The sequence below is a fragment of the Empidonax traillii genome, unplaced genomic scaffold (assembly GCF_003031625.1).
Source record: "Empidonax traillii isolate 1590-97213 ecotype Southwest subspecies unplaced genomic scaffold, ASM303162v1 scaffold308:size980311, whole genome shotgun sequence".
Classification (NCBI taxonomy): Eukaryota; Metazoa; Chordata; class Aves; order Passeriformes; family Tyrannidae; genus Empidonax; species Empidonax traillii.
This window is the reverse complement of record NW_020955501.1, coordinates 846,115-868,290: the sequence shown is the minus strand read 5'-3', so window position 1 is coordinate 868,290 and position 22,176 is coordinate 846,115. Positions and strand designations below refer to the sequence as shown.

The 22,176-nt window shown below is 39.6% G+C and overlaps 1 protein-coding gene across 4 annotated transcripts in view; it reads left to right on the top strand.

The window, feature by feature from the left end:
- Positions 1-2,627: 2,627 nt before the first annotated feature.
- The window catches only part of GLT1D1 (glycosyltransferase 1 domain containing 1), a 41,323-nt gene continuing 21,774 nt past the window's right edge, over positions 2,628-22,176 (top strand). For 2 of the 4 annotated variants that reach the window (XM_027891016.1, XM_027891017.1), the window contains exons 1-6: positions 2,867-3,016; positions 10,179-10,327; positions 12,583-12,688; positions 15,479-15,530; positions 17,958-17,994; positions 19,020-19,076. In XM_027891016.1, the coding sequence (XP_027746817.1) occupies positions 2,949-3,016; positions 10,179-10,327; positions 12,583-12,688; positions 15,479-15,530; positions 17,958-17,994; positions 19,020-19,076 (469 nt within the window). In that variant the 5' untranslated portion in view covers positions 2,867-2,948. Of the gene's footprint in view, positions 2,717-2,866; positions 3,017-10,178; positions 10,328-12,582; positions 12,689-15,478; positions 15,531-17,957; positions 17,995-19,019; positions 19,077-22,176 lie in introns of those variants that run through there. The other 2 variants (XM_027891018.1, XM_027891015.1) reach the window with 2 other exon arrangements.

Here is a 22,176-nt window from a genome sequence, read left to right as displayed (position 1 = left end):
CTTGTACTGAGGCCCCCAGAACTGGACACAGCCCTCCAGACGTGCCTCAGCAGGGCCGAGCAGAGGGGTTGTGTTTTTAAAGCTATTTAATGCACTAGTTCAGGACTGACCCACAAGGAGGCCTTTCTGCAGCACAACAGGATAAATATGCGTTGTAGGTGACTTTTTGTGTGTGTTCTGCAGCCCCTGGTGAAGGTGTGGGCACTGAGCTGTGTCTGGGGGGAGAAGGCAGGATCAACCTGAGCAGTGCCTGCAGGAATTACATAAGTACACACAGAGAATGAACGCTCTGACCTGAACGGAACGAAGTGTGTGATTAAAACGAGAAAACAAATTAGTGGTTGCAAGATCAGAACCCTAAGAGGTGCTTGAGTTCCACCATCACATGTGTTGAGGTAAAGGCCATGAAAGTAGGAAATTGTCTTAAGCAGCAGATCTTAAAATCATATTTTTGACCAAAACAAAGTGGGGAAGATGCTCCTCATTGCGTGTTTTCAGTGAAAAAGGTAAATTGATTGACGTCAGTTAGGTACACCAAACATCTAGGTATGACTTGAAATTTTTGGAGCAGCGTTGGTAATTGAGCAAGTGATGCTTGTAAAAGTAAATATATTCATTTAATAATGGGCCTTTGTAAATAATGTGCCATAAAAATGACTCATTAAGTATATTTGCCCTCTTAACTAGTTAGCAAATTTTATGACAAAGGACAATGAGGAAAAGGCAACCAGCTGTACAGAGATCTCTTTGTGAATTACTGTAATATGACTGATTCTGTAGTTTAAAAACACCTCACAGTGCTGAATAGAATTTGAAATGTACATTAGAACATGTTATTTAAATAAACATGTTATTGAAATAAAGTACTCTCACTAAAATTCAGAAGTTACTGTTAGAACTCAGACATTCTCCCCAGCAGCTCAGGAAGGTGGTTTTAATTTTCCTCTCAACACTCAGCTACAGGATGGTTAAAACTTGATTGTGATACATCCTTGACTCTTTTAAATACAGTGAATGCACCCGTGTTTTCAGAGACACAACACTAAGTGCTGCAAAGACTTCTAGATTGTTAATTTTTTTCAGTCAAGACCTATATAGCATAAAAACCAGAGTTATCATAAATAGTAATAAAATGTTAAGATCTCTTTGAATGTTTCCTTTATTTCCTCTTTATTTCTCAGACGACTGCTTAAGTTTCCTCATTTCTCATGGAGCAGGCCTTGTCTTACTTTGATGTCTGCGTTTTTGTCTTCTTTGTGTTGCGCACTAAATGTGCTGGATGGCTTTTGTCTGGGGCTGGAGCCCAAATGTGCTTCACATGGACCCCTTCAAGGCCAGAATCCTGGCCAGGCTGACAAAAGCCCCTCTACATTTCAACAGGGCTGGAATTTCATGCCAGAAACACTTTCTGAAATGATGATGAAACTACCTCGGTTCTGCCTACCCTTAGATTAAGCATTTATGCTGTTTTTAGCATTTATGCAAGGTTTTTTGCTCTTCTAAGTTGTAGCCATGTTTTCTAGTTGGGATGGGGTTTAAAATGGTCTGAACAATGCGATGGATTATTTCTAAGTGTTAACTTAGTGAGGTGCAGACAGTTGAACACAGCTCTGCAGCATCAAGACTCATTAGCAAAACATGAGCCTGCCCACCAAAATGCTTACAATTTGCCAGAACATGCTCCAGTATGTCTCTATCACTTCTAAACCCTCAATTCCAGAATACCTGTCACCCTCAGAGATCCACACAAGTTATATGAAGAAGTACCATTTCAAAAATTATTAAATTGAAGAGCCTTTCTCTGTATGAAGTATATTTTTCTCTCTCTACCTGAGGGAGAAGGAAGATTTGAAGAGTAATTTAGGCCACAATAACCAGGCACTGCAGTCGGCAGACCACCTTTCCCTGTCTTCTTCAGCCCTTGGGGAAACGTAAGTATATGTAGCCCTGTGATGAATTACATCAGAGCAGGTTATGAGCAAAGAAGTGTTTTCTGTTCAATCAAGCCTGCCCCACTTCTCGTCTTTCTCATGGCCACAAATGTCCTGGATGCATTCTCAATGTTTTTACAAGATGTTGAATCAGGTTCAAGGCCACGGATATCTCCAGTCAGCCACCTGTCTCCTGTCAATCTCCAGAGAGACTCCCTAATCTGGCTTCTGAATCTGCCTGCCTGCTGCCCCACCCGTACACTCTCTCTGATTATAATTGGGGTGAACCCCTTTTATGCTGAAGACTGGCTTGATAGTTTGGGGTACACTTGGTCCCGAGGTCATGTTCTTTTCCTCTTCCCCGTTCTGTTGTACCTTTGGATTCTGCCTGCTGCTGTGGAGGCTGTGGTTTGTCACCTTTCCCCTCGTCCCACATCAGGGAATCCTGACCCCTGGTCCCTGTAGCTCTTTCATCACTTGGCTTTCCTGACGTTTGGAGTGGTCTTTGACCCCCCCCCCCCCCCGTTGCCTTGTTCTTTGGACTAGCACACTCTTTTGGCTTTTCTGGTTGTTGGCACCTTATCCACACTTAGGTTTTTTCCAACTGTGTTCCTGCTCTGAGTACGAAGCACCTCTTGGGAGGCTCATGGCGACACGACCAACAGCTTCAGGAGGCAGAAGTTGGTACCAGCCTCCCCTGATGCTCTTCAGCGGCGATCTTCACGGTTTCCCTGAGGCCACGGTGTGAGCACGTCATCACGAAAGCCCACAGCGCTTATTCAGAGGTGCGGGAGGGCCCCCAGACCTGGCACAAGCCCCGGGGCCTGGCTCGGTAGCCAATCGCCCTCTGCCCGGGGACACCTGGCGAGGCGCAGCCGGGCGGGCTCAGCCCCCGGGGCGGGTCAGCGCGGGGCTCGCCCGGGGCCCAGCCCGAGCCCGCTCATTCCCCGCTCCTCCACGCTGTTTCCGGGAGCCGCGGGCAGGTGAGGAGGCGGCGGCGGAGCGGGGGTGGCCGCGATGAGGCTGCTGCTGCTGGCGTGTCTGCGGGCACGGACCGGCAACGCCACCACCGCCGCCAGGATACAGTAAGTGCGATGGGGGGGGCAGGGGATGCGCTGCCCGCTCTGTGCCCGCTCCCCGCGGGGATCCGCACTCACCGCTGCCCCTCCGCAGCCTCCCCAGCGGGCAGGGGTATCCCCGCGGGTCCGATGCGGGCCCGGGCCCGCCCGCCATGCGGTGCCCGCGCCGGCGCACGGAGCCGGCTCTGCGGAGCCGGGGGGTGTGCGAGGGGCGGCGGCCGAGCGGGGCCCTCACACGGCCGGGCCCGCCCCCGCCGCGGGGCCGCGTTGGCTCCGTGTGTGCTGCGCTGTGGGGAACGCGTCTGTGTCACCTCCCCTGCGCCACCGGGGAGCGCCGAGCCCAGGCACACCCCGGCATTGAGCCGCTCTGCTCGGGGCCGGGCTGCTGGCCGAGGGGCTGCGGCGCCGGCGGGGTCCCCTCTCCGGCCGCCCCTCGCAGCCCCCGCATGGTCGCCTCGGGCAGTCGGTTTCCCGAGGGAAATGCTCGGGATGAGATGAGATGAGATGAGGCAGTGCGAAGGGCAGCGGGGAGCTCGGGAATGAGGGTCTGTACAGGAGCCGCTCCAGTTGCTGCCCTGGCCGTGGGGCTCTCGGAGAGGGGGGGGTGACGGACTCGGGTCTGCAACGCTGTGACATTGCATGGACTAACAGAATATCCTTAATGCCCTCATTGAAACTCCTTCTGTGACATGTGGGAAAAGGATGCGGCTGACAGCATTGCTATGCTTTGCGTGAGCTTTGTTTAAAAAAAAAAAAAAAAAAAGTCCCCACAAAAAGGAAAAAAAATTCCCAATGGTTTTGACCTCTTGAGGCCTGAGATAAGGATTTGGTTGCATCTTATCTAAAACTCATCCGCAGTTTAGCTGTTTTTCTTAGCGTGAATCCCTTGGGATAGCCTTCTGCTATTACTGGTTTTCCCTGACCTTGATCCGTGTATTATCACGTATGGAATGTTGTGCATAGAAATAGTCCTCTCACATTAAGTTTTCACACTGGTTGTGCCATACCAAGTTCAGGCGTGGATTTGTGCAGAATTGTATAAGGTAGTGGTAGAACAGACCTGCTGCCTCCTGCCAGTCACCCAGGAATGAAGATATAAGCAAATGGAGCGTAAAGACCAGGGAAAGCTGAAATGTTTGGTATTTTAAAACAATAATTGTTAATAAAGTGTTGAGATTAAACAAATACATTCTTATGTTTATAAGACACATTTTTATACCTGTACGTATCAGCACAGTTCCTGTGTGGTGGTTTCTGTGGCATTCTCATTTCCTTTGCTCTCACTGGGTAATGCAAAACTAGTTGTTCTTGAGGACGTCAGTGCTCGTTCTTCCTCAATAAGATTATTTATTCTACCTTTACAAATTAAATATTCACTTACCCATTTCTTCCAAATCAGTTTTGAAGAAAGTCAGACAAATATTTAGACTGTGGAGCCGTTCAGAGTTAATCTAGTGGAAAGCAGGTTTTACCTTATTTCTAGTTAAAATAAGTCCGAATAAGCCAGACAAACAAACATCCACATATTATACCAAACTGGCTTTTAATTACACTGAGGTTAATTGTGAATATGTGACCATCCTGCATTGAGGTACAGTGGCTTAGCAAGGTGCCTTTAGGTGACTCATGGCAAGCAGCAGTTTTGGCAGCCTTCTCCAGCTGTGACTTGTGATGGTGGCCTAAAATAATGTGTTTTAGTAGGAAAGGGTGTAGATTTGGTGAGCTGCAGCAGCCCTGCTGACAGATGGTTCAACGTATTACCGTGTTAATGTAATTATTTGCAGCTGTATGAACACATCTGCAGTGACCTGTGTAGGGTACATCAACTGTTGATCCTGTTGCTTCCCAGGAGTGCCTTACCCAAAGTGTAGGAATACCTTCCACAAAGTGAATGCTGCTTTCCCATGCAGAGAGACCTTCAAGTGGGAAGAAAATAATGAGTGAAAGATCAATTTAATTCACGTTCACGATAAAGCTGGATAAAGGATTCTAACAGAAATAGTGCTTGAGAGTGAGTAATGTCATGCTCAGTTCCTATCATAACCTACCATAATTATTATTTATAGTAATAATATAAATTAGCCTCTTCAGGGTAAAAAACCCTCTGATCAGGGAAAAAAAAGTAGAGTATTAGCTATCAGTTAAGTCCATCATCCTCACTAAAAGGCTAGTCAGGTGACAGCTATCACTAAAACCACCCTGTTCCATCTAATACTTAAGACTCAGGTTTTCTTAAGACTTCATGACATTATAAAATAAATAAATCTACATGTGTGGCCAAAGGCTTGGGCATGTCACTTGTCACACTAATCAGCCACACCTGAGGTTATGTCCACGTGGTAAACTTTGTATGACGTATGTTAATACACATGAAACACATGTTCCAATAAACATTTGGCCTCGGTTGGATCTGTGTACATGCTTATGAATTTATTTGTTCATTCTTTTTCGTCATATTGACCCGTGGTAACCTTTGTTTAAGTATAAATGAAGCAGTGACATTGTCTCTGGGTTGGGCACTTGCCAGCATAGATTAATTTTATGGCTTAATATCCCTGCATATCCTATGTTTGTGATATTACAGCTGTTCCCATAACTGCTTCATCTTTACATAAATAAGATATTCATTTCCTGAATCTAAAGGAACTGGTGACAAAGGTACCAGAATCTAATTTGGCTAGAAATCAACCTGCTAAAACAATTGGTATAATGAATGTGCTGTGGGCCTTATTCCTATTGCTGAGCATCATCTTTAATCACCTTTAAAAATATGAGCAATGAGGAGAGAATACAACACCAAGCAAAAGTCTTTGCATAGGCTGCCATTCTTCAGCCTTAGAAATGAGATCAAAGAGGGTGTCAGGAAAGAAAAGAAATCAATCTTCTCTTCCCCTTGAAATGTTCTGTTTATCTTTTATTACTTAGTGGTAAGGAGGAATAGATGTCTTGAATTAATTGGTTAATTAGAAAGATTTAGGTGAAGTCTTTTGCCAATATGTAAATATCCTTTGGAGAGGGAGAACTTGTTGTGGTTCTCATTAAATGGCCAGCTGAGATAGCCATTCTGTAAATCTTCAGGTAATCAACTGCAAGAGAATTAAACACACAAATTCAACGCTGCTTATCATTCCTCTTTACAACTGTTTGGGTTTTTTTAGCTTAGACATTTACTGGAGTAATTCTGAGCCCAAATGTTTCTCCTATTTAGTCTTACCCTGCTGCTCATCCTCCACCTTTGGGACTGAGATGCAATCGTTTACATGGCCTGCATTGTGGCTGCTTCCCAAAATGGTTTGCATGGCAGGACCTATTTATAGGGCAGGATTAAACTCTGCAGAGTTATTTTGTCCCTCCAAATCTCAGTTACTTCCGAACACAGAGACAGAAGGATTTGCTCCCCATCTTCGCTCACATTTTTAATTTCTGATCTTATTCACAGTGAATTTTATTCACACTCCATTCATGCCCACACTGGGCTGTTTAAAGGAGAAGTTTGAGAGAGAAATAAAATGAGGAACGTGTTGCTTTAACAAGTATGAAAAGAAAAATTACAAAGAAAACAGAGATGATCATGCAGGGTTTCAACTCTTGTAATTTGATCAACTTTAGTGGGAATTGTGAGTACTCAGGTCTAGCTGAGTTTCAGAAGAGGCAGTGGGATGACTTTGCTCACTTAATAAGCTTTGAATTGGGCCATATACATTTAACAGTAGTTGATGCACAGCTGCTTTACAGAACAGACAGCCAAGGGAAAGAGATAATTAATATTTTTGGATGAAGCCTATTTTGTGCCATTCAAAAAGTGTCAGTATTTCTACCTACCAGGAACTTTCTGGAAATCAAACATTCTTTGTCTGCAAGTAACTCCATTGAAATTGCAGCTGAAATTTAGAACATAAATGTTTCTGAGAGGAAGACATCACAGAAAATATAGCAAGTTTCACAACCATAATACTTCAAAAGTAATCATACTTTTAACTCCCTGTGCTTTAGCCTCGACCAAGTTGTGTTTGGAACTATAAAACTGTTTCCTTATATGAAAACCTGTTGAAGGAGGGAAGACTGCTGGCCAGGAAAAGTGAGGAGCAGTGATCAATACCGTAGGAAATAAAAAATGAAACGGTGTAAAACATCATTTGGTATTTCAGAGTTGTGTTAGAAAAATATGTTTTTCTATAGCAATCTTAAATAAATTGCAAACAGGTCAGAAAAGGGTTGTACCTTGTAGCAATATCTCTCTGCGTGCAGTATAGATTTGGGGAAGACACAAATTTCGCTTTTAAGCTTCATGATTTCCAAAGGGTATAAAAAGCACAACAACAACAACATTATTTCCTGAATACTAAAATAAGTAGGACTGGGAAATATTTTGTCCAGTATTCAGATGTGTATAAATATCACAGTGTAAGCAGTGACCAATATAATGTACTTTAATAAATGACCTTTCACACTTACTGAACACCCAAAAGACCCAAACCACCCAAAAGCTGGAATCTGACAACCCAAATCCATTTTAGAAAGGTTATTCTCCCCAGGTCATGGCATTAGATTCCATGAGATTTTCAGCAGAAGGGGAAAAAATGTGGCAAAGCAAGACAAATTCTGGATCCAAGCAATAATCACTGTTTGTTAAGACACTTACTTGGAAATTTATCTACTGCAGAAAAAAACTGTCATAGAAAATGTAACCTTGTGATTTAGCATTTCCAGTGTTGTCTTTGATTCCCAGACAGCAGGAGACGTGTTCATTTTTATTTTTCATTCGGAAAGTATTTATTTATGGAATGGCAAAATAATGTGAATACAGAGTTGCCAGGAGGAGAGAAGATATGGGTAATGTGTCTCTTCTGTCTTGGCTTCATTCAGGGACATCTGTGACTTCATAGACAGATCAGTCTTCAAAAAAAAAAAATCTCCTGCAATAACTGTGCAGCACCCTCTTATCATGTTCCTTGATAAGAGCATATGTGTGGAAACCACACTCTGCTTTTTTTTGGTTATGAAGATGAAAAGTCGTTTAGAAAATATGAAAATATCGCTAAATTTCAGTACTTAAATACTAGCCAATAACTCTGCTTCTACACATATATATTCCCATATATGCATAATTTGTAGCTTGTGACTAATGATACTGAACTCAGTGGAATGTTTATGGGATTAGGGCCTCTTTAAATCTGGGAGTTTGAATTATTCTGGGAATAATTTGGTAATTTTTTCCTTCATAAGATGTATGCAAATTCATTATGTGCTCTTGAGTAGAATAAAAATGTGTAAAAAAAAAAAAAAAGTGAAGTAATAGAGGTAATCCACAATTTCTGAGCCTTGGAACATTCGTGGGACTCCCTCTCTATTTACTGCAGAAACAGCTGTTATTCCACAGGGAGAATTGAAACTGTGGAGGAAAAGTATTCATTCCTAGCATATTTAAAAAAAAACCAAAAAAAAACCTCAACAAAAAGACACTTTCAGTTGAAAATCCTAGCTGAGTTTCTTGATTCCCGATGTCCTGAGAGAGTTATTTTCAAATTAATTGTAATATGCAAACATATTGCTTGTACATGATAGTGATTTATGGTAATTGCAATCCTGATGGGAAAAAATCCTTTTAGACTTGTTAATGAGCACCTGTGAAATTATGGAATGCATCCACGAGCATCCCAAGCATTTGCCCGAGAGGTTTTTCTTTCCACAGCTGTGAGATTTGGGCATCATTATTTAGATATAAATTGAGAGCCTCTTTCCAAAGGGATGCAGGTACTCGGAGCCAGTTTGTGGGACAACTGATGTAAATAATTGCTCGACAGTGTAAATAAGGAGCTTACAATCTGGCTGCACTTTATTATTTATTAGTACTTATTATAATTTATTGGTCTGGCTTCAAACAGAGAAGTTAAAAGAAAAAGGAGCTTCTTTTTAGGATAAAGGAAGAAATGCAGCACCATATGTCGTGCCAGTGGAGCTCTGTCTGATAAAGTGCTAATACTTTCCTTCCAAGGCCTCAAGACATTTTACAGCATTTTTAGCACCAATTTCTGCAGCAATGACTAACTTCTGCAGGACAGAAAATTACATTCCTTGGGAGGATATGAAATAATCAGGGAACGAGAGAGCCCCATTATCCAGGAAGCCATTGAGTTTGCAGGATTTTAATGCCAGAGCGATTAATACGCGATGAGAAATAAATCGGCTGGAACAATATGTAATAGGCAGAAAACATTCTTGTGGTCCTTTTATAATACAGAAAATGTAAACACTGCGTGTCAGCAGATGCAATGTGCTAGTTTCTGTCAAAACATGGATTTTCTCCTGGATGTTTTTTTGGCTGATGTCCTTGGAAACATTGATAACTGATTATGGTTTCAGTGGGAGGAATAAAGCTGTCAGCAATCAATCAGTTTCTCGACTTTGGCAGTCTTTGAATCAATCTTTTAATATGAGGAGCTGTTGTATATAAAGATGAATGTGTAAGCTGACGCTAAGGGGGTTTTGTTGTTGGTTTGGGTTGTTTTTTTTTCTTTTTAGCAACTGAGATTTTTCAAACAGGCTCTGAAGGTATTTGTGCAATTACTTTTGTGTAGTTTTTTGCTTGTACTTCAATTATCCTGTGCCTGTTTTACAAATGGGTGAGCTAAGACAAGAAGCAATTAGACCCACAATCAGAGAGGGAGTACAATTCAACTCTCTGGTTTTCTTTATGTAATCATTTTTTTTTGGACGTTCTATGTTTATAGTAGCATTGATTAGCTGGATGTATTTGTGCTGTCTTCACTTGGTGGCCTCTCTCCAGAACAAGGATCTAAGAATCTCTAAGACCAAGATCTCACACACTCAATTCAAAAAGAGACTTTTCAGCGTAATAAATTGAAGCTCAGTCGGGAAAGATCCTGGTCAAACTTAATTTCTGCTGATTTTTAAAAGTTATGTTGATAGGGCTTTGGCCTTGAAATGCATGGAAATTATGTGCCCATGGCTTTACAATGGTGAAGGTAACAAAGACCTCCCAGGAAAAAAATAAACAACCTTGTAAATTGCTCCATCATTGCTTGAACAACCCTAGCACAAAGTTGAACATCAGAGCAAAGATTATGAAGGGAAAAGGTTTTGATTAAGCATATAACATTGATAAGTATTTGTTTTTATTCTTTTTCTCTTTGTTCCAATAATGAAGGGGTCATCTACATGCTGCAGGTCATATCTGTGTTCTTAAAGATGCTTTCATGTATGAAAGTCCAGCTGAAATTGCCGATCTAACCTCCACAGACAAGTTTGATGCAGCCCTGGCCATTCATCTTTATAAAGGAGGCAGACTTCTGCAAGGTAATCCTATTTTCAAGTAAAAGTACCTCTTAAAAAGTGCTGCAAGAGAAGAGAATGAATACAAGCATTTATAAATGGCTGTAAATGTATAAACCCACACACAGTGTCATGATTCTGTTTATCCACTTCAGCAAATGTTCAGATCTGTGGGAGATCTGATCCAGAGAGCAGAGAACTAAATAGATGTACTTTTAAAGCCCATAATGCATTTTGTAATTAAGCACTTTAACTACCCCAAGATAAGAGTGTTACATTACCATTAGGATACTCTCAGCAAGTGTGTTCTTTCAGAGGACAATGGCCTGGCTAAGTATAGCTGAGGTCAAATGGAAGAAAGCAGAAGGGCTAATTTGATTTTTCTACTCAAAAATGAGGGTTTTTTTTCAGGGTTTTTGGACATGTCAGCCAACCTACAGGAGTCAAAATGTTATCAGACAAGTAACAAAAGGTTCGATCTGGCCACGTCCAACAAAATTTGAGCCTGTCGTTAATGATACCTCAGAAACACTGGCTTTCAAAATTACAGACACTGTCACCTGCTGAAATTGCAAATGTGCATCCACTTTTGAGATCACCTTTGTATTATAAAAATTTATTCACTTGAATGAAGGCTCATAATTTCATACTTTCATCAGATCTCGGTGTAAGTTCTGCTGTTGGTTTTCACACTTCAGAAGTGCCCCCGCAGTTTGTGCTGGTGGGTTTGCAGAAAGCCTGAATTATCATGTCTGGCTTGTTCCTATTTCTTTTGTTACAATGGAGCTCTGATTTCAGATGGGACCCTGCAATACAAGATGATCTCTGCTAAGATATGTATTAAGAGCTCTCTTGTTGGAATAAAGAGATGATTGCTTTTTGACAAGGCCTAGAATTGTTTTGGAAAAGGATTATGGAAAGTCTAAGAACTCTCTCTTTTTTTTTTTCTTTTGCTAAAGAACAAAAAATAAGGCTGAATTTTCAATGTTTATTGCAAAAGTATATTGGAGTTTGACTTGCATAGCAGTGCCTGAATGCTGTTGCTGTCAGCTTTTCAAAGTCCCAAGCGACCTGCAAAGCCCAGTACTCAAATGATTTACAAAAGCTCAGTAATTTAAATAAATCAGTTACACTGTTCCAAAATGCATCTGCTATAACTGTGAGGAAAATAAACCAGAAAGCTCTGAAAGGCAAGGCAGTAGGTAGTAAGGTTGCTGGGATGGTCATGGTCATCAAAATGTGAAAGTTATCAAGGACTTCTTGGAGGAAGAAAAGTGATTCAGAGGACACTTCTGATTCCTGTAACATTTAGAAGTTTAGTCATGCTGCCACTTTTGCCAATCTTTTGGGCTTCATCCTGGAAACATAAATCCCCACATGAGTGGGGATGTATGATCAGCACGTGTAATAGATGACATAGTAATTATTTACTTTTAAAATTTATTAGAAATTCAATATGTATTTTATATTCCATTACAGAAAGTCAGTCTCTTGAAGATTACTGCTGTGGTGCTCTGATAGTGCACATTAATTCTCTTCACCTGCAAACATTAGAGAACTATCTAAAAATGCCAAGGAAAAATCTCTAAGTAGCCAGAATGGTAATTAGTCTTTCATTTGTTGTGTTTGTTGTTTCATTTAGTAATGAGGAAATTAGCAATGCTAATACATCCTCATCTTACAGCTCACTTAATTTTCAAATATAAATGTGAAACACAGACTACACTTTCAATCTTTATCAGCGTATTTATTTTGTTTCCTGTTTTTTTTTTTTTTTAAGATTTCCTTATTTGCTTGTTTTTAACCATGGATTTTAATTATGAGTGTTCACTGAATTAACACCCCCCAAACACACACTCTGAAGGAACTGTGGGTCCCTTTCAGTCTTGAAACAATTGAGAGCAATTGGGTGATCACAGAAGGTCTTGCTACCAATTATAAACACAGATCCACCTCTTTGGGACAGAGTTAGGCAACACAGTGATTTTGTTACAGGTTTACATATGGTGCCTCATTTAATTTGGTGGTGTTTTCCAATGGTGTGGCTCCATTTCTACTTCTTGTAGCAGTAAAATCAGCTTAGGAAGTCAATATTAAAAAAAAAAATAGTAGTTTCAGTAACTACTGTTGTATTCAAGTTTCTCCTGGTTTCCTTTACAAACATTTTTGCTTAAATATGTGGTACAGTATTATTAATGTACTTTAGCACTCTTAGTATCCACTCCTACTGATTGCCTTGACACGTGGGCCAGCTTCTCATTGTGGTCATTGCTTTGCAGGGAGCAGAATTCCTTTTGGGATCATCTTTGGTGGGACAGATGTAAATGAAGACATCAGATGTGAAGAGAAACGTCGGGTAATGGGAGCAGTGCTAGAGGAAGCCAGGTAAGGGCATTTGTGAAGGATTTATGAAAGGAAACTGCATTTTTGTAATGGCAGATCTTTTAGGAAGTGTTCCCTAAGTGCTTGGAATCACTGAGAGATGTGTAGGCCAGCAGATAAAGGCTTTTTTAAAGCCTTTAATAAGAAAAGTCACCTTGTGGAAGGATACGAGAAGGGTGTCTGTTTGATGGCACTTGGGTGGCACAAGGTGAGATAAAATTGAAGCATTTGGATGTCTTATCATACCCAGTGGTGCTGCTGGCACACTTTCCCAAAGAGAGCTTAAATACCTGGCTGAAGAGATGAGGATACTCCCCATTCCTTCACCCCAGCACCCTAGGTAAGGCAGAGAGCTGCAGCAGTTGGGGTGCAGTGTGGATTTGGGCTCAGACACAATCTGCAGCAGGCTCCCATCTCCTGGTTTAATCTTTGCTAATACCACTCTATGTTCTGACTATTATTAACTCACTTTGCACTGGCAGAGATGTGCTGTTCTGTCTATAGTGCCCTATAAAATGTGGTAAGTAAACAGACTTTAAAGACAGCACTTAATCACACTCATGGAAAAATCATTAGGGCATGTTCTTACTTAGTGTGACTTGCAGTTGAAAGCAACTTAAGGTCCCATTCAAGAGAAAATTTATATACTTGTTTACTTTTGTTATAAAACAATCAGAAGTTATTCTTTAAACAGGTCTGAAGGATCAGAGAAAGGTATCCAACGTGTCAGCTACATTTCAGCACTGCACAAAATGCAAATGTATAAAACCAGAATCTCTGAGCGTGTCCATTTGATCCAGTTCTGTGTTTAAAGTATTGTCTGTTACAAATACAGCTAATACAGCTTATGGAAGAACTGTGCTTTATTGAATGATTTTTTAATGATAATTAAGTTAGGAACCTGGAGTATGCTAATATCTTGAATTTCCTATGGTGTTTCAAAATATATTACTGCATCTTTATGCAGTTAACAGTATTTTCTCTGCCACAGAAAAAGTAATTCAGTTTTTCTAGGAGTTATTCTGAATGTATCTCTTCTCCAGTATCATCACTAGTACTATTCATTGCATAGTTATTAAAAGAAACATTGATTTTTTTCTTTTTCTTTATTGATTGCATGCAGGGTTCTAAGCAGAAAGTATCATGAATTGTAGATTACTTGTCCAGTACAATATACCACCACATTCCATAAAACAAAGTATTGAACACTGTCTAGCTTTATGAGTGTTTCATTTTTAATCAAATTCCTCTAAATGGTGGTTGTACTCCTCTAGGGTATTTTTTTTTTTTTTTTTTCTATTGAACAGTATTTTGTAGACTTAGGAGCAACATCTTTTTCTGCTTGTTAATGTGATGTATTGAAAGCATAATTGCGAAGTCTGGGAAGGGAGCACGTGCAACTTGACAAAACAAGCATTTTGCAAAGGCTTTAATAACCTGAAAGCTGTCAAGTTGCATATGAGAAATTCATTGTAGAAGTACCATTAAGCAGATACTACAAAACAAATGTATGGGAATAAGGTTGGTTTTAACAAAAGTAGGAGTTATAGTTCAGCATTTATGTGACTGCTAATGAATGATTGTAATGTAACATTTCCGATGGAAAAACACTGTGCTGGTTGTGACTTTGTGTTGTGCTTTATTTCTAACCACTGAGGGGTTGGCTCAGGTCAGAAACATTCACAAATTACATGAAAAAGAAACACTGAATCATAAATTGATGACCTCTATTTTATATTGAATATTTATACAAGTAATTTAAAAAAAGGAATTTTGCTAAGCAGACACACGGTTTCTCATATGAAGGAGGCATTCAAACATACTGTCCCACAGGACTGATAATCTTCAGAAATGGCCCCATTTGTGGCTCCAGTTAACACCAAAGTTCCATTTAAAAACATTCAAAGCATGTGTTTATGTTTCATTACAACTTAAAAGCTGCATTAAAGCCCAGCATGATCTTAAGATCTCTTCTGAACAGGGATTCTTTATTGACTCTGACTCCATTAAAATATCTCATTTGCCTCCTTGGCATTACGGCAGAGTCCCAGTAATAACTGGGATAACTTGTTTATCTGGTGTGTTTAGAAATCAGCCTTCTGTTGGCTGTAACGAGACACCTAATAATGAAAAGTGTTCCCATCAACGCTGCTCCTAAATGGTCTCTGACATAACTCCTCTGTCATGTGGAATGATAGCCCACTACACACATTTCTCAAAGACACAGAAGTTTGTTATTCATTGACAGCTTTGACTGTTTAGAAATAAGGAGAGAACGTTGGGGAAGGGTTTAAAAAGTCCCTCTGCCCATTGAATTAAACTCAGTTGCAGTGAGTTGCAAACAGTGGCCCTGAGTATTGTCAAACAACAGCTTGGAACAAACTGCAGTTTAGGTCCCTCCTTATTTCGTGTTCTGGTTGTGAAGAGAGTTCCTGCACCTGCAGTGATGGAGGAGCAGGAAATGCCAACTTCCTGCTGCAGCTCCATCTTCCATATATTAAATTAGATAAATTGGGGGATGTCCCCATTATTTGGGTTTTCTCTTACTTTGAGAAAACCTCATTTTACCTTCACAAGAGCTCTGAGTTGTAAAGCCTGCAGAGCCATTTGTTTAACCACTATTTTCTGCTAAAAGAAATTCAAAGCCTGCTTTCTGTCTTTCCATCTATGATAATTTTTGTAAGCCTCTGATCTTAGTTCTTATAAAGATATTTTTTTTCTGAAGTACTTTTCTGTTTTTATGTTGAAACACTTTAAGCAGATGATCCCAGCTATTTTTGTCCATTTATCTAGGTTTGCAGTGGCTTTCACAGTGGAAATGAAGGAACTGGCAGCAGCAGAGTGGGTATGTTTACATGATGATGGTAATGCTTATAGTATTAGCAGCTATGCATTCTCCTAAACTGTTTTCTAAATAATGCTGAAGAGTTGCAGTAATCTTCATGTTTGCTATTCCTGTTTTTCCTTTCAAAGAATGCATTTCATACTTATGTACTTTGACAGGTCAAAGAGATCTGTCATTTAAAAGCTGTTTATTATTTGAAAAGAGTATGGAGCATTTTAGGAAGTGCTTCTCTGTAGCATTTAGAACCAATCATTACTGTTGTTATCGAGTTTCTCCTGATGCCATATTGTTTCTTTTTGCATCATTTAATAAACTTTATGTTGCCCAAATTGCCTCTAGACAGCATTAGTTATAATAAAGAATTTTGAAGAATAATTTGAAAGCACTTGTTTTGTCAACACTGGAAATAGAATGAACTTCTTCAGGTGGGTGAACTGCAGAGGTGAATTTGAAGCTGTGCTTTAGGAGGCCCCATCACTGCATCTGCTGCACTGCAAATCCAGAGGGGGAGAGCAAAGGCCACAAATTTCCTTTCAAGCAGTGAAGAATAGGAACACATTTTTCCATACCCAGATCATGGAATATGAGCTCACACTGATGTGAACTGCATTATCCCTCTAATGTGTGCCTTACTAGTTAAGACAGCCAATTAAGGATTTTAATTACAAACATGTAAGCAGTTGCACTGTACTCAAGGGCTTTGTCTCCCACCAAATTCTCTCCTGTTACATTGGATGAATTACATTTAATTATGAAGTACAGCATTTGTAATAATCTGTACTCCAGGTGAGTCTGAGATACTGTAAAAGATCTCATGCTCATGGTCAGAGTTTTATTTCTACAGCATAAAACCGGTGCATGAGAATTACCTGAGCCACTTTTATTAGCGTTCCATTTCATTTTCCATCCTCCTCAAGACCATTTAAAATAAAGAACATAACAGAAAATTGATCTATAAAGTGTGACTACATCTCTACGCCCTGGTACCCAGTACTCCTGCTATTTTCTTCTTGATGGTCCAAGCCCTGGCAGGGTTTACATTTACTCACCACAAGCCATTCGGGGGCCAGCAGAGCATGAAACAAGATGCTTAACTTAAAACTTACTTTTGAAACTTAGTGGGTTTAAGGAACTAAAAGCCTGTCTTCACCCAGCTGAGGGTGAGGCACAGCTGGGCAGTGTGTCAGCAGTGCTCTCTCTGTTGTTTGCAAGGGGTTTCTTTTCCTGATTGGAAGATCCAATATAATTTAAAATGTTACTTATTCATAGGGGAGGGAAGGTACAATGTTAAGTAATAATTGCAATTATGTAATATTGTATTAAACTCTTCTTAGTATTTTTCAATCCTTTGAACGCAAAGGCTCACATAGGTTCTGACAGATGAAGTCCATAGGACATCCTTAATCTCCCACTGCAGCATCAAGTGTTGTTTTTCCCCCCACTTTATTGCCATGTGTATTTTTCATGTAGTTTTTGTGACAAAGTTCACTCTGATTCTCAGAAACTGCCTCCTTCCCATCTATGAGCCTCTTGTTGGTCACTGTTCACTTTTTTAATGATCTCTTTTCTCTCAGTTTCTTTTTCCAGCTCATTCCCGGTAACTGTTACGACTGGGCAGGGACTGAAGGGGAGTCTCATAGGAGTGACAGGGGAAACCAAAATGTTTGCAACTTAAAAAAAAAAAAAGCTTCTGTGGCTTCCTATTTCCTGAGCCAACTGATCCAGGAATTGGTTGCTTAGCAGTTTGTTTCTGAATTAATTCTGTTTTCATTACAAAAATATATTCCACATATCCACAGTTGGAGTTATAGAAAGATATTAAAATGGGAAATTGCTTCTTTAATCACCTAAATTAAATAAGTAGCAGAGTAACACTTCAGGAGTGACTTTGGAAGTGTAGTAATTACCTCTTTTACTATAGCTATTTTAAAGTAATTTATTTTTGCAATTTCTATTTGTGAATGTTCTGCAATAACTACTAGTTGCCAGTTTTCCTGTCTAGGCAAGTCTGCATATATTTGACAGCAGTTTCTGAAACTGATAGGTTTAAAAATTTTACTGTGGATAAAAGAAGACTGTGTTTTGAAAACCAGTCTTTCAAGACTAACTTTTCTGGGAGAACTAGGGCTGATTTCCCACTAGCTGAAAATCATTTTGTTCTATATTTCAATTTTCTGTGCAATAAGCAAGGTAATGATCATAAGAAAGGATACAGAGATAAACTAAAAACATGTATTTGTACTAACTTGATACTTGTGTTAATTGCAAAATTGATTCATTTACTCTGTAAATGTTCACAGTAAATGTAAGTTCCATTGCTGACATAGCTTTTGGTGTCACATAAATGTATCTTCCTATCTTTTGAAGTTTGAACAGATATTTTATGTTGAACTACGAAAGTTACTTTTCTTCTCCTTCTCTTTAAAGCCAGAGGCGAGGAAGAAAATATATGTCCAAACTCAAGGTGAGAGTTTCGAAATACTGATTAAGGCATTCAGTTGATTCAAATCCTATTTAGTACCTGTATGTTTATGTATCTGCCCTCTTTGCCCCAGAGGGATTTTGCTGACATGGGTGTGGGGTTTGAAGTCCTGACCCCACTGGAGTTGAGCTTTTTGCCGTGGATATTGAGGCAGTATTTCGGTCTCAGTCTAAATTTTCAACTCATTTGGTGCTTTTCCAAAAGCTTTCCCAGATGCCTTACAGCAGGAATTGAAAGGTTAGGTGACACCTAAGGTAACACTGAGCTTTTTCCAAAGTCTACAGGAGTTTTTATGCTGAATAATTATTCTCTGAAACTCCAAATTCCTTTAAATGCTTTGAGTTTCCAACATAACGACACCCAACAAGTGTCTATTCCAAATTATTAATTCGGTGGTTAGTCTAGGGAACACTCCGCTCAGTAATTTATTTATCTAATTTTATTTATCTGAATTTATTTATCTAAATGAATTTTATTTATCTAAAAACAACTCTCTGTGGATTCCAAAATTCATTCCATTTTGCATATTTCACTTTCAAAGAAAACAAAATTCTTTTTGAAACTGTAATGTTGAAATAACTCATTGTGAAGTCTATTTAGCCCATATTAGGTCTGTATTTAAGCCTCCTGTGAGGTAATAGTTAACCTAGAGATTAAATCTTTTATGTTCAGGACTTTGGGTCTCAGCCTGCTCTGTGTCTGTTTTGGAACAATGTGCTCCCTCTGATGATTTTTATCTCATATGTAGATTTTAAAAGGCCAAATTTAGCATGGTTGGGTTGCTAAAGAAGTTCATGCAGTGTGCGATTGTGCCAAATTTTCAGTTGAATTTTCAGTCTGGTGCCTGTGGAAGGATTGTGCAGGCAGCCTGACATTGTTGGGATGGGAACAGCTGTGTATGGAATTCAGTGTGCTGGACAGAAATACTCTTCAAGAATCACAGTTCAGCCACCCAGGGGACATCAAATATGTGATTTTTTTTGATTTTTTTTTTTTTTTTAACACAGGAATTAAGACAACACCCAGTGAAACATTTGACTGGTACAGATTTCTAGAACATGCAGGTAAAACTCACTTTTTTTTCCTGTGTCCACTGTGTTTATTCTTAGTAGATGTCAAGGATGAAAGAAACTTAAAATGTAAAGTTTAACTAATTATATAATAAAATGGACTTAATTGTATGAAAAATGGCAGAATATCAATCGGATTAATCTGGTCAGTAAACTGCCCAGTTTTCAACCCAGTAATGGTGTGTAAGGCACGTGCCCGAATTTCAGTCACCAGATCTGGGCAATGCTTTGATTGCTTCAGCTGCCTTCCCCCCAAAAGAATAATTTATAGGCATTTTCCTGTGGTAAAAAAATGCTTCAATATTATATTCATCAATCTGATCTCTGATAGTACAGCTGTTCCCTCTGTTACAAATGAATCCTCACCAGTCAATGGCATTATCACACCAGTAACTGTGTGCCATTAGTCAAAGCCAGTGTCAATTTTAAATTGAGCAGTGTGAGGGTATTTTGTTCTCAGTAAATCACAGCACACAAGAACAGTGCCACTAAGATTAATAATTTTCTGAAGTGAAATGATTTGTCACTTTCTAGCACAGCCTTAGTGTTGATTTGATCTCTTGTCCAACCATTTTGTGATTAAATGAGCAGTCAACAGATTGAGGAGGGGGAAGCCCCCCCCCAAAGTGAATTTCTAATATATTAGAGACAGTTTTTTGCCTAATGTGTACTAATGCAAAAGTGCAAAATAATTCATAATGTACATGAAAAGCAAACTAAAATGTGACTCTAACATCTGTGCCTCTTAAATAATAACTTGGAAACTGGCATCAGATTATTCACTATTGGTTTTATGACTGTTTCATCTCATTTATCTTCTCAGCCTTGTCTCTGTGTTCATTTCTGGTGGTAGATTTAAGTGAGTGGCAGAATGCATCACGTACATTTTACAGCAGGACCCTTCCAACCCCCAAATGTGAGTGGTACTGAACAAAAATCTAAGGAATCCCAGCTTTCTGTACATTCCATTTGATAGTTTGGGTATAGCATAAAGAGCAGTTGCCTGATACAAATGGAAACAGCGCTGTGGAGGGGTTTTTTTCATGTCATTACAGGTGCAGAGCTTGAAAAGTTGACATAACCTGCCAGAGTTTTACAGAGGCATTCTATTTTCCTAAAGCTGGCTGGACAGAAAGACCCACATAAGAAAAACTACAATAGTAAAAGTTTGTGCAGATGTGCAGCTGACCATAGTAAAAATTGTATGTTAGCAGCCATGAACTGTGTTCCCCAACTGATCTGAAACCACAGAGCTTTTTTGTTGTCTGATCTGGTAGAAATAATGAGAAACGGGGAGAAAAAGGATTGATCTGAGAATTTTGCAGTCTAATTTTTCTGGATTAGTAGCTTGCCCCTGGAAGTTAACAGGTTCATTTAATTTCTCCTGTCTTCACAAACATATCAGCAACTCTAGCAATTATTCACTATTGAATGTGAATAGCAGTGTAAACACTTCAGATAAAGTTATTGCCTCCGCTTCCTCTTAATTTCTGAGAAACAAATTGCCGTGTAAAATAAAAGCCCAACTTCATGACATGGTAATAAATGTTTGAGATCTGCAGGTGGTAAAATATGTTGCTGAAATAAGGACTAATTGGGCTAATAATTATCAAACCTCTGTGTCATCAGTGGCTTCAATTAAACTTCAGAGTCAATGGAAAGCAAGAGAGCTTGTAAAATTGTACTGCAGTGGGACAGCACCATGTCAGACAAGCTGGAAAACTTGGCTGCTCTGACCAGCTTGGTTTTGATATTTGACTCATGAAAGAGGTACAAAATCAAACTCTTGGTGCCAAGAGACTAGAAGAGCTAATACATGGTATTTCTGATGTCTGTAGGGAGATGAACTTCAGATAAAACTACCAATGGAAAGATTTAGAGTATCAGAGTCATGTCAGAGTTGGATAAGTTTATTCATGTCTCAAACTCAAGAAAATAAAATCACCATTTTAGAGACTGAAATCTCAGCAATGTGGATTTCCTTTTCCAGGAGATCAGTCAATACTTTCAGATGCTCAGGAGATGGATAAATGAAATATTTTGAAAAGGAGTAAAAGACCTGCTGTGGTTCAAAGTGAACAGAAAGGAAAATGAGAAAGGTTGTTTACCCTCACCATCCCATCATGGCTTAGATTTTGTTTCTGACCAAAACCATAAATGGATGACTAAGCCCAAATAATTTGGACTTGGTGTTGTTCTCTGAAGGTTTGTGGAACACAACAGTGAACTCGAAATCAGGGGTTGGAAAATTAATTTTTAAATCTACTTCTCTACCTCTCAGCAAGCTAATGCTTGATATTTCTCATTCACTTAGAGGCCTGCAGCTTTAAGTCAGATTAAAGATTTTCAGGAATATGTTTATTTTTATTGTACATCTGTGACTACTACATTTTTTTTCCTGGTAGTACCTAAAGGGATGGAGTTAAATGAATCTACTCTTTCAAAATCTGTTTAGATAACACTTGTACTTATTCTTGCCTTTCTTAGAAGAACAGTGTTCTTACTAATGCTTCAGAAATTATTTAGGCTTTTGTGTTACCTGTCTGTGTTCATGTTTTGCTATCCTGGCATCTCAGTGCTAGTTTTTATAATGGCTGAAGTGCAAACAATCTTAAAGTGTCATAATTCTCTTCTCCCAAGTAACAAGCAATAGGACAAGAGGAAGTGGCCTCAAGTTGTGCTAGGGAAGATTTAGGTTGTATATTGGGAAAAACTTCTTCACCAAAAGGGCTGTCAAACCCTGGAACAGGCTGCCCAGGGCAGTGGTGGAGTGACCATCCCTGGAGGGATTTAAAAAATGTGTAGATGTGGCTCTTGGGGCCAGGGTTTAGTGGTGGGCTTGGCAGTGCTGGGTTAATGGTTGGACTCGGTGATCTTAGAGGGCTTTTCCAACCTAAAGGATTCCATGGTTCTGTGTAAAATAGTTGCTGTGACAAACAGTTGCACTATGAATACGTTTTCCTCTTTTCCACTCTTAATGTGCTCCATTCTCTCACTCTGCCTTGCATCAGAACAGTTTACCAAGAGTTAAACCCAGCCTTATCGCTTTATGCCAAGCAATTATTAAACCTGCTTGCAGGTGAATGGGTAAGTC